The 13,172-nt window shown below is 38.5% G+C and overlaps 1 protein-coding gene across 2 annotated transcripts in view; it reads left to right on the forward strand.

Annotated features, from left to right (window-relative positions):
- The window catches only part of LOC142401059 (roundabout homolog 1-like), an 86,584-nt gene extending 77,010 nt beyond the window's left edge, over positions 1–9,574 (forward strand). For both annotated transcript variants that reach the window (XM_075486294.1, XM_075486295.1), the window contains 13 exons: positions 3–174; positions 359–556; positions 1,293–1,319; positions 2,006–2,045; positions 2,237–2,391; positions 2,517–2,876; positions 2,970–3,086; positions 3,180–3,315; positions 3,938–4,494; positions 5,162–5,302; positions 5,384–5,602; positions 5,693–5,847; positions 6,009–9,574. In XM_075486294.1, the coding sequence (XP_075342409.1) occupies positions 3–174; positions 359–556; positions 1,293–1,319; positions 2,006–2,045; positions 2,237–2,391; positions 2,517–2,876; positions 2,970–3,086; positions 3,180–3,315; positions 3,938–4,494; positions 5,162–5,302; positions 5,384–5,602; positions 5,693–5,847; positions 6,009–6,023 (2,292 nt within the window). In that variant the 3' untranslated portion in view covers positions 6,024–9,574. The remainder of the gene's footprint in view (positions 1–2; positions 175–358; positions 557–1,292; positions 1,320–2,005; positions 2,046–2,236; positions 2,392–2,516; positions 2,877–2,969; positions 3,087–3,179; positions 3,316–3,937; positions 4,495–5,161; positions 5,303–5,383; positions 5,603–5,692; positions 5,848–6,008) is intronic.
- Positions 9,575–13,172: the final 3,598 nt, after the last annotated feature.

Genomic DNA, 13,172 nt, shown 5'->3' on the forward strand with positions numbered 1-13,172 from the left:
AGATCTGGTGCCTGGGTAATGAGAGCCGCTACCATGTAAACCAGTCTGTGGATGGTTCCATCTTCTCCGTGCTTATTTCCAGTCTGGCACCAGGAATCCGTTACAGTGTAGAGGTCGCAGCATGCAATGGTGCTGGACCCGGAGTCAAGAGTGATGTTACTTTCTTTCAATTAGGTAACAGCTCTCACCAAATTGAGAAGTTGTGTTGAAAGCTGTCTGTAAGTGAAAGCCTCTGTGAAGTTTCAGAGCCTCTGTACAGACACTGTGTTTAATCTATTGCTGGCAAGCTTCTCAAATTTTCAAAAATGGTCTTGTATCTTTGCTTCTCCATCAATATTTCTCTCCTTTTACTGAACAGACTCTGCAGGGCAGATGATGGACATCAGTGACAAAAGAGACACGTTATCACATATCTCAGATGTGGTGAAGCAGCCAGCATTTATTGTTGGCATTGGCGCCACCTGCTGGTTGATTCTCATGATTTTCAGTGTGTGGCTCTACCGTCATCGCAAGAAGAGGAGTGGTCTCAGCAGCACATACACTGGCATCCGCAAGGGTGTGTTACTGTGTCAATATTATAGACTGGTTAATGCAAAGATGTATGTTTGGACCTTTATTGGCTCAGTAGATGCAAACAGAAAAGAAAAAAAGCAGCAGGTTATTATGTTTTTATGATGGTATATTATAGAGGTGATCAAGCCATTATATGTTGTAGCTACACTGCAGCAATCACCATTCCTGTGATATTAAATAATTTTTTCAATGGCTAATAAGCAGATCACATCAAAGGGTGAAAAAATCGGGTCTAACCATTCTTTGACAAAAAGGCCTCAGAGACAAATTTGCATTTGAGACTGCCCAGACATTCAAAGACTGACCTTTAATCACTTATTTGTAAAGTGTCATTTCCATGACATAACACGGGACTTGGAGGCAGAGGCCTGTCAACCTGCCATGACCACGTCTGTATGCCACAATATTGCTGCTGTTTTTCCACCTGTGTGTCTGTCAGGTCGCCTCACACCCTCATTACCTTGACACTGAAATTGAAGACATTGAAGACAAAGAGTCAGCATTGACACATTATTAAATGCTTATTAAATTATTGAAATGCTTCACACCTCAGAATTGTTTAACAACGAGATGCCCATCACATACTAGAGGTATTCATGAATATAAGCAAGGAATTATGAAAGTTTATGCTCTAATAATACATTATACTATATTAGTATCTCATGCCAGAATGTTAGTGCAACTGGTTTTAAGCCTTTTATCCTTTTTTTTTCCTACAGTCCCATCATTTACCTTCACACCCACAGGTAAGTTCTATCTGGTTTATTTGATGATATTTGTCCTAATTTGTGTATGTAGTAAATACATTTTTATTATTAGAATGTTATATTTTATGATATTTTTGGACAATTATAGCAGGTATGTGCAATTCACTGAGTGATTTTGTTGTGGAAATGATAACATATGGATGTTGAATTTTGAAAGATTCACAATGGTAAAGACTATAGAAGTTGGAATTTAAAACCATCCTGACATCTTTACACTGAAAACAACAAACGAAAACAGGAAGAAAGGGACCCGTTTCTGTAGCAGAAAGGGATTTGTTTTGACATATTTTGCATACAGATCTGAAGGATTATTTTGTGCCTAATCCACTACCTTCGTTGGTTAAGTTGATTTGCTTTGATAAGGACAATATGGAAGTTCAGTTTATGTCATATTTCACTGCTAGTGGAGGAGAAACTGTTTGAAAAATTATTTTAAAATCAGTGGTACATGTATACTGAGATGGGTAAAGTATTGTGTCAATTAAACCAGACAGACTTTGCATATATTTGCATATATGGATGGAAGCATTCATTGAAGTATGCTGAGACTTTTGTCTTTGGATTTCTGCTCAGACTTCCCAGCTGTCTGTCACAGATCCTCCTTTGGCTCTTCTTCTTTTTGTCTTCTCACCAAAGCTGAATCTTTTTTCGCTTTGTCTTTGCAGTCGCATTTCAAAGAGGAGAATCTGTGTGCGGTGCTGCCAGGTGACTGATATTTCCGTCCCTTTGTGTTATATAAAGACCAACAGGAGAAATGTAGTTACAGTCTTGAAACACTAGGGGGAGATGTCTCCCTGCTCTTAACATTTACTGTGCATCCACAGAATGTTCACTTATTATTGGTATATAAAGGTGGTAGGTTTTGATTGACAGCTCTCTGGTCCTCCTCGTTGCAGACCTGGCCCTCTCAGCATGGGCGAACCACTAAACCAGCTGTGGCTGCCAGACAATTGGCCAAGTGCATGTGCCAATCATAAGGACTGTAGCATCAACTGCTGTAATAATGGAAGTGGCACCAGTGACAGCAATATGACAACATACAGCCGACCAGGTTAGTACAAAGCAAAGATAATCTCATAGCCTCTGAGATACAGCTTGTGTGAATAGAAAAAAAAAGAAAAAAGACTTCCTGTGTTATTGCTTTGTTCGTTTGCTGATTTGTTTTCTTCTACTCAGCCGACTGCATAGCCAACTATGGAAACCATCCAGAAAACAAAAAAGGGGGACAGCTTGCTTCTGAGACAGCCATATACAGTGATGTGGATCTCCCCAACAAGCTCGGTGAGATTAAAACATTCAACAACTCCAACTTCGGCTATGCAAGTCCAGGAGGAGATCCAGCGGCCACATATGAGCCCATTCCATATGCCACCACACAGCTTATTCAGGCAAGCATTAAGAACAAGGCAACCACTGGCAGCTCTATAGTGGAACCTTTGGATATACCCTGCTGGAAACAGCCCCCCAGCCTGCCTCCAATACCCAAAGAGATGGCAGCACAGATGCAATACAACATGGTTGAGCAAAACATTAAAGGTATTGTAGTAAACTTGAATTTAAATTTGTGCTTTTCATACTTTACATGTACAAAGAAATTTGCTGCAAATTTGCATGCTGCTTTGTATTCAGATCTCCAAGGAAGTGAGGGAATGATCCACCCTAAAACGTTCCCATACAACCAGACCCGCGATCACAGCACAGGAGGCTCACACCACAGCTCAGACAGAGGCAGCAGCAGCACCTCAGGTGGTGCCATCAACTATTCTCTCACAGCACTTAATATTAACATAGCAAACAGTAAGTCTGTGCTGACCTTGATGTTTACTTTTTATTTCTCAGGGAGTCAAAATCAGAAGAAAGGAATGCGGGCCCCAAAGATCCCAAAACATAATGCAGTAGGCTGGGGGGAAGTCCTGTCTCCTCCTCATGCTAATGCATGGGACTGTGATGAGTACAGTCTGCCCATGGAAAGGAGGTAAGCAAAGGAGAAAACATGCAAAAGGAGCTCAAAGGCAATGTATAAATAGTGCACTTCAAAATACCCCAAATATATCGAGTATTTCTGTCTGTGCCAAGTTGATTACTTTGCCCCGACTAACACACACGCATAAGATAAAAAATGCAACACTTCTGAATGTGTCATGGTGAGCTACAGCTGGCAGATATTAGGATGCTCGTTAGCCAAAGGTTGTCCATCAAGTGAGAATGAATAAAAATAAAGCAACCGTTTGAGATTAAATTATGATGTGCTGTGAATACAGCAAACTCTCTGTCAAAACAAGATCTTATTGTCACATCTAACACTTACCCAAACCAATGATATATTTGTGTTGTTGTCAGATAGTCTATAGCAGGTTTATATAATTGCAATTATTTCATGACATGTGCAATAAGTGCATGAACTGCATTCGAGAAAGTTATTACTCACCTTGTGGAGCAGTGGTTGTTTGTTTTTTCTGTTTTCCCATGATGGAGTGTTTTGATGGGAGGGTGAGAAGTTTGCATTTATGTCTAATGGGCTGTGACTAATATGTCAGGACTGCTAGCACTTCTCATTCCTTTTACACATGACCTTATGTCAGTCCTTTTCTCATCAGCTTTGATCCAGAGGAGAGAACAGAATGTTGCCCCACGCCTCCAGTTAGAGGAGCCGCCTCGTCCCCTACTGAAGTGTGCTGTGGTCACCCACCTGCCACATTGTCACAGGGAGACCTGAGAAATGGCCTGCATGATGCAGACGAACATCTCACACACACGTACAGCTCAATCCCCCTCTGCGTGGACACTGACGAACAGGAGGAGAATGAAGAAGAGGTCGAGGAGGACACAGATGCAGAGCTGGTTGAAAATCTCTACAGCCAACCCCACCACCAGAAACACAAACACCAGCTGCACCACATCTCTCCACAAAAGCTGCAGCTCAATGGACTGCAGCAGACCCCAACCTCCAGCACTGGGGACCTGGACAGATCAGTCACGGGGTCTATGGTTAACAGCTGGGGCTCAGCATCGGAGGACAACATCTCATCAGGGAGGTCCAGTGTTGTCAGCACCTCAGAGGGATCTTTCTTTACAGATGGCGATTTCAACCAGGCAGTCGCCTCTTCACGGGATATCATAGGCCTGCGCATGTGCAGATACCAAGAGGAGTCCGGTGAGATGGAAATCTTATTTGTGTGCCACTTTATTTGTTTCTTTTGCACAGGAGTAAGATAATACAATTACGGAAGAGTGAAAAAAACAAAAACATTTAAATGTTTTAGGTTTTGCTGCTGCTCCTCAGTGACAGTGAGTTTTTAATATACCTTTTTCCAGACATTGATAAAGTAAATGGAAATGAAAGCGCATATTTTTAACAGGATCTACCAGGGAGGTTTTCAATTGGTCCATTATTGTGCTACAGTGCTTCCGAAGAAGCTAAAAAAGGAATTTTTAATCTTGAATATTTCTTACGTAGTGATTTAATCCAGTTCAGTGACATATATATTATGGCTTGATAAAAGTGGTTCTTAAATCTCAGATGTACACCATCCTTTCTGCCTAAACACATCTGCTTTTAAACCGTTCCATCTTTAACAGACCATGTCGTCTCAGAAACTAATTAAGGAAATGTGTTTTCTTTTTACTCTCATCATCAGCATTCTAAATAACAGCGCATACGTTATTTATGTGGATAGCGTTTCATAAAAAATGATCAAAAGTAAATAAAAGCAAGATCAGATAAACTGTGTTTACATCTTTGTAATCTGAGAACTGTAAGATTATTTTCACATGTATTTTGTACTTTCAACGTTTGTGTTTCAACTGTGTGATGACTTCAGGCCGGCAGCATCAGAGAGCCAGCAGTCCAATGTCAACAGACAGCAACATGAGTCCTGCAATAACACATAAAAGGCCCAGAAGGCATAAACAGAACCATTCTGGTCAGCAAGGCTACCAACCCAAAGATGTATTCAATGACGGTAAAGACAGAACCATGAAGAAGATTTGTCACTGGATATCTCTTTATAGCTCTAACATTTAAATATCTGCTCTGTCTCCAGATTCTTGCATGCCTCTGAATTTCACTAACCAGATGTCCCGTGCCGACTACAAAGCGAGGGGAGCCACACTGCCACGGATGGGCTCTGGGGAGGCCCGGGGTAGACGAGGCAGCGCTGGGACTCACAGGGTCAGAGGAAGTACATCTGAAAAGAAAGAGTGCCAGGAGTTGAACAAGATTCCACCAGGAAAAGGAAATAACAAAAACCGACAGCAATCAGGTATTCAATGGATTACTAAGCTCCTTTTGGAATTTTTCAATCAATAATTAAATGCTAAGCCAACTTATGTTTTTACTTTCTGTCCTTCAGAATTTGGGGACATTCTTCTGTACAGTCGTCCTGCTTTCACATCGGGTCATGCTAAGAGGGAGCCGAGTTCAAATTCATCCAGCTTTCAGTCATGTGGGGACACACGGGTCAAACAGGGAGAACAGCAGATGGCCCTTACAGGACAGGTGGAGGAGGTAAATAAAACCAGGAACTACACCACAAGATATATTCTCACATTTTCTGTGTCAATGTCTTTATAGTGAATGTATTTGTGACACATTAATACAGAGTCTTAATACATGAATTGCACAGAAAGAAATTGACAGTTTTTTTTTTTCTGTTATTTTTTTAACAGTTCCTGAAAAACTAAGAAGCGACGTGAGCACAAGAGAAATATTCTGCAGCTGCTTCAAAGGAGTTTGGCTTTTACAACATGAACTCAAGGCTCAAAAAATACTGCACAATGCACAATGTTGTTTTCTACTTGGGATTTCTCATTAGGTGTTAAAAAAAAAGAAAAAGTAATCTCATATTTAAGTCTGTGGACTTGTTTATTGTTAGCTTTTTTTGGTGACCAGCTTCCAGTATACTGAGTTGCTGGTTGGTCAGTAAAGTATAATGAATGCACATTTGATGGCGGTTGTGAGTGTCTAAAAAATATTTCTGCTCATGGTGACTGCTTGATGCGGTTGTCATGGTATTTGTTTGTCTGTTGTCCTGTTATTTTACTGTAACTGATCTGCAGTCATTACCAGCCATCGTAAATTGTTTACTGCCACAGAAGTGCTTCAGATTTTATATAACAGTGTTCATGTTTTCTAAGTGATGTACACCTGTCTTTGTATTATTTGTTCTACTTTGGTTATAAAAGCACAATCACTTAATTTTATTCTAAGTCAATGTTAAATGAATTCCAGTCTGGAGGAAATCAATCATTTGAGTCTTGTTAAACATTTTAATCACTTCATTTCAGCCTGAAAAATATTGTTAATTGTGATTGTGCATTCAGTTGCGTGCATTAGCGCTGCTTTCATTCAGATTTGAGCTATTTGTTGTGTGTACTGAGAAAATTGCATGATTCAAAGTAAGGGGTTTTTGCCTAACATTGTTACTGCTTTGCCTTTCATTTGGGATAATGAAAAGTCTGGTCATGGACTGGTTCCATTTATTGTTTCTCTTGGCTGAGTTAATTGATTCTGCCCCTGTGTTTCCTTGACTTTGGTCACAGTTTGAGGGGTGGGGCTGGATTTTTGTTTAAAAAAAAAACAAGAAGAAAACCAGAAATCTCTTTAAGAGATAAATTAGCTTGGGTTGCAATTTGTAAATACATATGATTAAACTAAAAGTGGCTGCAACAGCCACTGTTTTTGTTTGATAATGTTATTATCGAACAATTACAGTGCTCTTACTTGGTCCAAAATGTGCTTGAACCCTTTTGTTGTTTACAATAATTGAGTTTAGTCTTTTCCTTCAGAATATTATTGTTATTAGGCAACTGTTAGTCAGCAGGAATCCTATGCATCATCATTTTAGTAAAACAAGAAATTGTTCCAAATTCCCTCATTTATTCTACAACAAATAACTAAATAGATAGACAGAATGAGGTTTCAGGTACTGTTTACAATCAAGTTCTACATAAACAGAGAAGCTTCAAATGCTGGTCAGTGAGGTATGATTTCTTCCCCTGTTGTTTGAGAAGGGCTCACAAATTCTTAGCATGATTTTTGTCAGTTTAGGAACAGGGCGGGACCATTATTGGTTCACCGTTGAGGCCTTTGATTGTTTACCAATCAGTACAATTCTTGTACTGGATGGAGCATTGTTCCTTATTGCTTCAGAATTCCTCCTGTACCATTGCTTGGGCAAAACATGCTCTGGAAACTGGCAACAGGTTTGGGAGTGGATTTTTCATTTGTTTTAAACTGAAAAGATCTAATAGACGTGTCTTTTTCTAAATGACAGTAAGGTTACAGCTTCTGTTCAACTTGAATGTCTTTGCAACCCTGTTGATTGTCCAGTGGTTGCATCTTATTAGTAAAGCTATTTCACATCTGCTCCATCTGTCTGGGAGGTATTTTATAGTTTGACCTTCCAGTGCCAGTGAAACCTCTCTTTTAGACTCCTTAATATCAGGTATCCAGTACTTCAGGCCACAATCTTTCACTTTACAAAAATATATATCTCCTGAAAATTATTGGATATAAGAGGTATTCATGACTATATGGTTTATATTAGGAAAATGTACCTAAAAATAATGAAGAGGTTGGACTACTCATATGCCTAAACATTGTGCATACAGTGTAGATATTCAGATCCATAAATCTTGAAATGCTTTAAATTAGAATAAATTAATTCATCAGAAGAAATGTTGAAAGTCAGGTCAAGCTTCAAGTAAACTAAGGGAATGTAGACTGTGCTGTAGAATTTGTTTTGTTTTTTTGTCCTTCCCTATTCTGTAAGTCATATGAAACAAATGTGTCACTTTAACCATACCTTTTTTAATAAATAATGCTGTACCTTAAGCAACAACAAATAATCTATGATCTAATTTCTTGAATAATATGTGAGCTATACTACAACTCATAAAAAAAAAAGACCATTAGAGTCAGATATAGCAAAATCTGGCCAATACTCATACTGAAGAACATCATTTCTCTAATTTCAAGCAGCTTCAGACTTTTTGAAGAGACCTCAAAAGGTTTTAATCCCATGACACATACACACCACAACTTTGTTCCTCTTCAGTCATGTGTACAATATTCAGGTTCCTTAGTGTAGTCTATAAAAAGTTGTATTTAAGAAGAAAAAAGGAGGACATCTGAAAACTGCACTTAAAAATATAAACAAGCAAAGTCAATTCAGAATTACAGGATTAAAAGAAAGCACTTCTCTTAGAATAGAGGGAATTAATTGGAAAAGATTTAATGTGTGCCTCTTTTGTTACAATGAAACTTTCTCCGAAATATTTTTTATTGTTTTATATGCAGGTTAACTAATGAATTCTCGTCCCATATCACCTGGTATATTCTGAATAGCTGACCCATTTGGTGGCAAAAAGAAAATAACAGAAAACTGAAAGAAGGTGATGATTTATGATGTGTAATTTATTTCTGAAATTCCAACAAGAAAACATTATACACCTGAATATGGAGCTTGTTTTGATTGTTGTGATTCCCCCTGAACCGGCTCCACACAGCAGTGGCTACTCTTGGAGCTGTGACCTTTCAGGTTGTTTTCCCAGCAGACTCAAACAAAGGAATGATCACAACCTAAATGTGCTCTGTTCTGGACTCGTCTCTCAGATCGAAACACTGCACACAACCTGGTGTTACACAGGCAGGAGATGAAGTTACCATCCCATCTACTCTTTAAATCCAATATTCAGTATGAACATGAAGCTGCTGCTGCACATATTTCTCAGTAACCATGCACAGCTTTTATTTTTCACCATTATCTCCACTTTGTACCTCTATAAAGACAAAAAAAAAAAAGTGAAATCACAATGATCTTAACTGAAAAACTAACATGGGAATAACACCTCCATGTTGTATTGTCTTAGGGGTCATAGTGTCAGGAGACAACAGTGCTTTGCCCTGTCGTGCACTCCAGCCCCCTTTTAAGGGCAACCTACAGGTGAAAAGAATAGTTCATGCTATTTTTAATGATGTAGCTGTGCGGTACAAGAATATGAATCCTATAGAATACATGCAGCTATTTTCAAGATCACCTGATAGCCTGCAGCTTTCCTTTTAAGTTGCTGATACAGTGATTAAGGAGCTACATTTGAAAGCCACAGATACTCAGAAACCAGCCTTCAAATCCTGAAAAAGATAGATTTCACTTGTTCCTTCAAAGAAGATTTTGATTACAAACTTTGATAATAAAGTAAAATTCTTAATGACCTCTAATACAAAATAACCTTTGTGAAACAATGTGATGAGAATTCATTATACAAAATATCTAAATATTGTAAATTGTATTGTAACATCTGTATTTTCAGTGCTGCAAACCCAGATCACAACTTAGTGAAAGAGTGGTTGGATTAGTATTGCAGCATGGTTGTCTTTTCCAAGGTCCTTACAAATTTCACCTACTATCTTTTCTTAACCCCATGACATTTTCCCTCGAGATCGAGGAAAAAGAGCTTAGGAAAAGACAATAGGAGGTCATTTTTTCAAGCATGAGTTGTAGGATCTGTGACGATTTGTGCCTATGGAGTTCATGTTCATTAGCGACATCTAAAAAAAAAAAAAAATAAATGATAAAGAAAAAACAAGAAACAAGTCTCTTGGAATCAGTACATCAAATTTCCATGCTAACTCAATTATTTGCTGTGAGGTTGCGTTTAAAGGAGGATGCAGACAGCAGGCAGATAGATGGACCACAACCTTAATAAACCTCCCTAACAAACAAAACCAAAGGCACTGGAGGCAAGGTATAGAAGGTAGCACACTGAAGGCATGACACTCTGTGATCAACATGGAATGAAATAAACTGGGCAGGATACTAATGGGAGTGATCACTAAAGCAGTGCAGATGTGGTAATTGGCAACTTTGACCAGGTGTGTGAGGAGAGTAGAAATCAAAACACAGAACAAGAGAAAAATAAAAGGAACAGCACAACTGAACCAAGACTAACCTTGTTGAATTAGTCATATTCACAGAAAATGACATAAACCCAAGAAATCAAAAGTAAAAATTCCAAACCAAAACACAACAAAACCCACACATGGTTAAAGGTTGGCTGTGCACACACTCATGCGTAAGAAACTCATTCAAACGCCGCATTTAGAAACACACCACATCTCCAATTACTCTGACGTAATGTACCTCATGTTTCCTCATGATCTCTTTTACTGTGTATCTAATAAAACTAAATTCATTAAGTTACAAACTCTTTTATCGGTGTACATTTTACACGTAATGCAATAAGCAAAGAGTAAAAGTAAAAGGAAGGAAGAACAACATGACAACAGAACATTTATAATGTTTTTCTGTGAAGACAAAAACATACTTCTCGAGTGCAATTACCTTTGATAAAACACAAAAATGACGCATTTATGGGATTTGAGGAGTCACAGCAGGTGTGAGGCCTCTCTTTCAATAAAAGCTGCAAGGCCATCTCGTGTGTCCTACTTGTGAAAAATGGCTGACCTCCTTTGCAGTTATACACCTGTCAATAGCTGTGACACTATTTTTTTCTTTTTACCCCGTTTGTCCACTTATCACTTCAAGCTTGAGTGATTTGACTGGTACATCTAAATGGCATGGAGGTGATGTCCACTTCAGTGCTCCCATGATAACGCAACGAAAAGAAAAAAAATCAAGAATCTATTCAACAAAAGGTCATTTTTTTATTGCTGCAAAGTAAGGAGAGTTTTTTTATACTTTCAAGTTTGAAAAACTGGGCGGAGCATATTTGAAGATAACTTTAACATATGGAAAAAGCATTTTTTCGTTAGTTTTTCCAGTAACTCCACTGCAACCAAACTAAGATTTAGTTTATTGAGACTTAGCCTTTTTTTTATTCTCAGGAAAACCATTTATCAGGAGCATAAATGGATGCTGTTCCTCTTGTCATTTTTTCTTCTTTCTTCCTTTTCAAGGACAACTGACTGCAGTGGGTTATTTAAGTGTTTGCCTTGGTTTCTAAGATACGGTGTGTGCATGCGTGTGTATTTGCGCATGTGCGAGCATGAACTGGCAAGTTTCATTTTCAATTTTGCTGTGTTTATCCAGCAGATTCCCTGCAATCTGTTGACAAAAAAGGCAGTCACAGCATGGAGGGCAAATGTGGCAAAATTGCAAAGAGGCTGAAAGGAAAATTTAAATTGATGGCTGTCAGTTCAACAGTTCTTTATAAGGGGACACATCTAGAGAGGCAGAATGGTTTATTGTTGTGCTGTGAATAAGTGTCTACTTTGACCAAGATTCTATCTCTTATCAAAACACCAATTTAATCGGAACACAATTGAGACTGCAGTGATTTACAAATTCTATTTTTCTTTCTTTATGCTTTACTGAATATCCCAACTTTTTGAGATACAGCCTTGTATTATTCCACACTTGTTGTAGTAATCATTGCAGGTTTCGGAGATGACCTCTTAAACAGGAACATGCAGTCATTCAGGTAATAGTATTTCAAACTTAATGAGGTTTACTGCAGAAGTGAAGAGAGGGGTGTTGCAGCAAAGAAGTCTTGAGGCAACGAGAACAGCTTCACAGAGTGACAATAAACAGGTGGTGTCGGAGATAGGCTGCGTTTCTCAGCTCTCACTGACATCCTTAGTGATAAGAGAGGTGCCAAAGTTGAGGACTTGAGAATACTATAACGATGGTGTTAAGTGAGAAGTTACGAGTTGAGAGGGATGCAAGTAAAGACAGGCAAACAAATGATATAAAATTTAATGCAGTTGTGTTTGAGGAAGATTACTTTCTCTTAAAATGGGCAGTTGGTGAGGAATTAAGAGGTGTCAGAGATAATAAAGCTCCCCACGACAAAGGTAAACTCAAATTTGTTTGTGGAGCTGTATCACTGTCTGTCACTATCACTGTTGACCGTGAACTAGCAGGGATTGGCTCCTACAATGCCAAGAGACGACTTACTGTGGCAGATGAGAAGCAAACAGCAAGCTGCACTCAAGGCACAGAGAGTGATAACATGTCTTCATTTGGCATCGGGAACATAAGGACACTGTCACAATCTGACAGTTGCTTATAAAAATTATATGAAGAGATTTTCAACTATAGTCTGCAACAAGAGCTGTCACGAAATAGATAAATGAAAGAATGATTAAATCTGCCAAAAAGCAACTGAAAAAAGGACGAGGGAAATTCTGCCAAAAGTGGGATGCACCCATTTCATTTTGAGGGTATGAAGATTATGAGAATTCACTTTTACAACAGCTAAATATAGCCAGTACAACCAAATGTATTTGCCTTTAATTAATAGTTTGTCCCCATCAAAAGATGTTTTCTTCATTATAATGATTTTAGAGCTTTGTAATTGTGCAAATTTTTCTGTTTTGTATATGTATCCATTTACCCACAAAATATTCAGTTGCATTGTTTAAAGGTGATAGAGAATGGTTGAATGGGGCATTAATCCTTGTTCTGTGATGTGATATGTAGCCCAAGAAAAATTGGTTGGGTCTGTAATGGCTCAGAACCTCCCTAAAAGGCTCTCTGAAACAGCTGTTACTATGCTGGGTTTAGAATGCGTCTTTTTCCCTTATTGGCGTCGTTTCAGAGCTTATCTGGCAACCTCATTATGAAATGCAGGTAGGTGTTGGCGCTATTCGGTTGCCGATGCTTGATTGGCTGCCCTTGCTCTCACTGAAAACAGAGCTATAGAGTAATACACTGACTGAAAAGAAAGCTCATCAGAATCAGAATTCATTTTATTGCCATTGTTAGTGACTAACTAGGAATTTGCTGCGGCGTAAGGTGCAAACATGTAACATAGGATATAATAATAAAAAATAAAGAATAAAAATATATGAATATAAAATGTACAAGG

Source organism: Odontesthes bonariensis, chromosome 16 (genome assembly GCF_027942865.1).
Source record: "Odontesthes bonariensis isolate fOdoBon6 chromosome 16, fOdoBon6.hap1, whole genome shotgun sequence".
Taxonomy (NCBI): Eukaryota; Metazoa; Chordata; class Actinopteri; order Atheriniformes; family Atherinopsidae; genus Odontesthes; species Odontesthes bonariensis.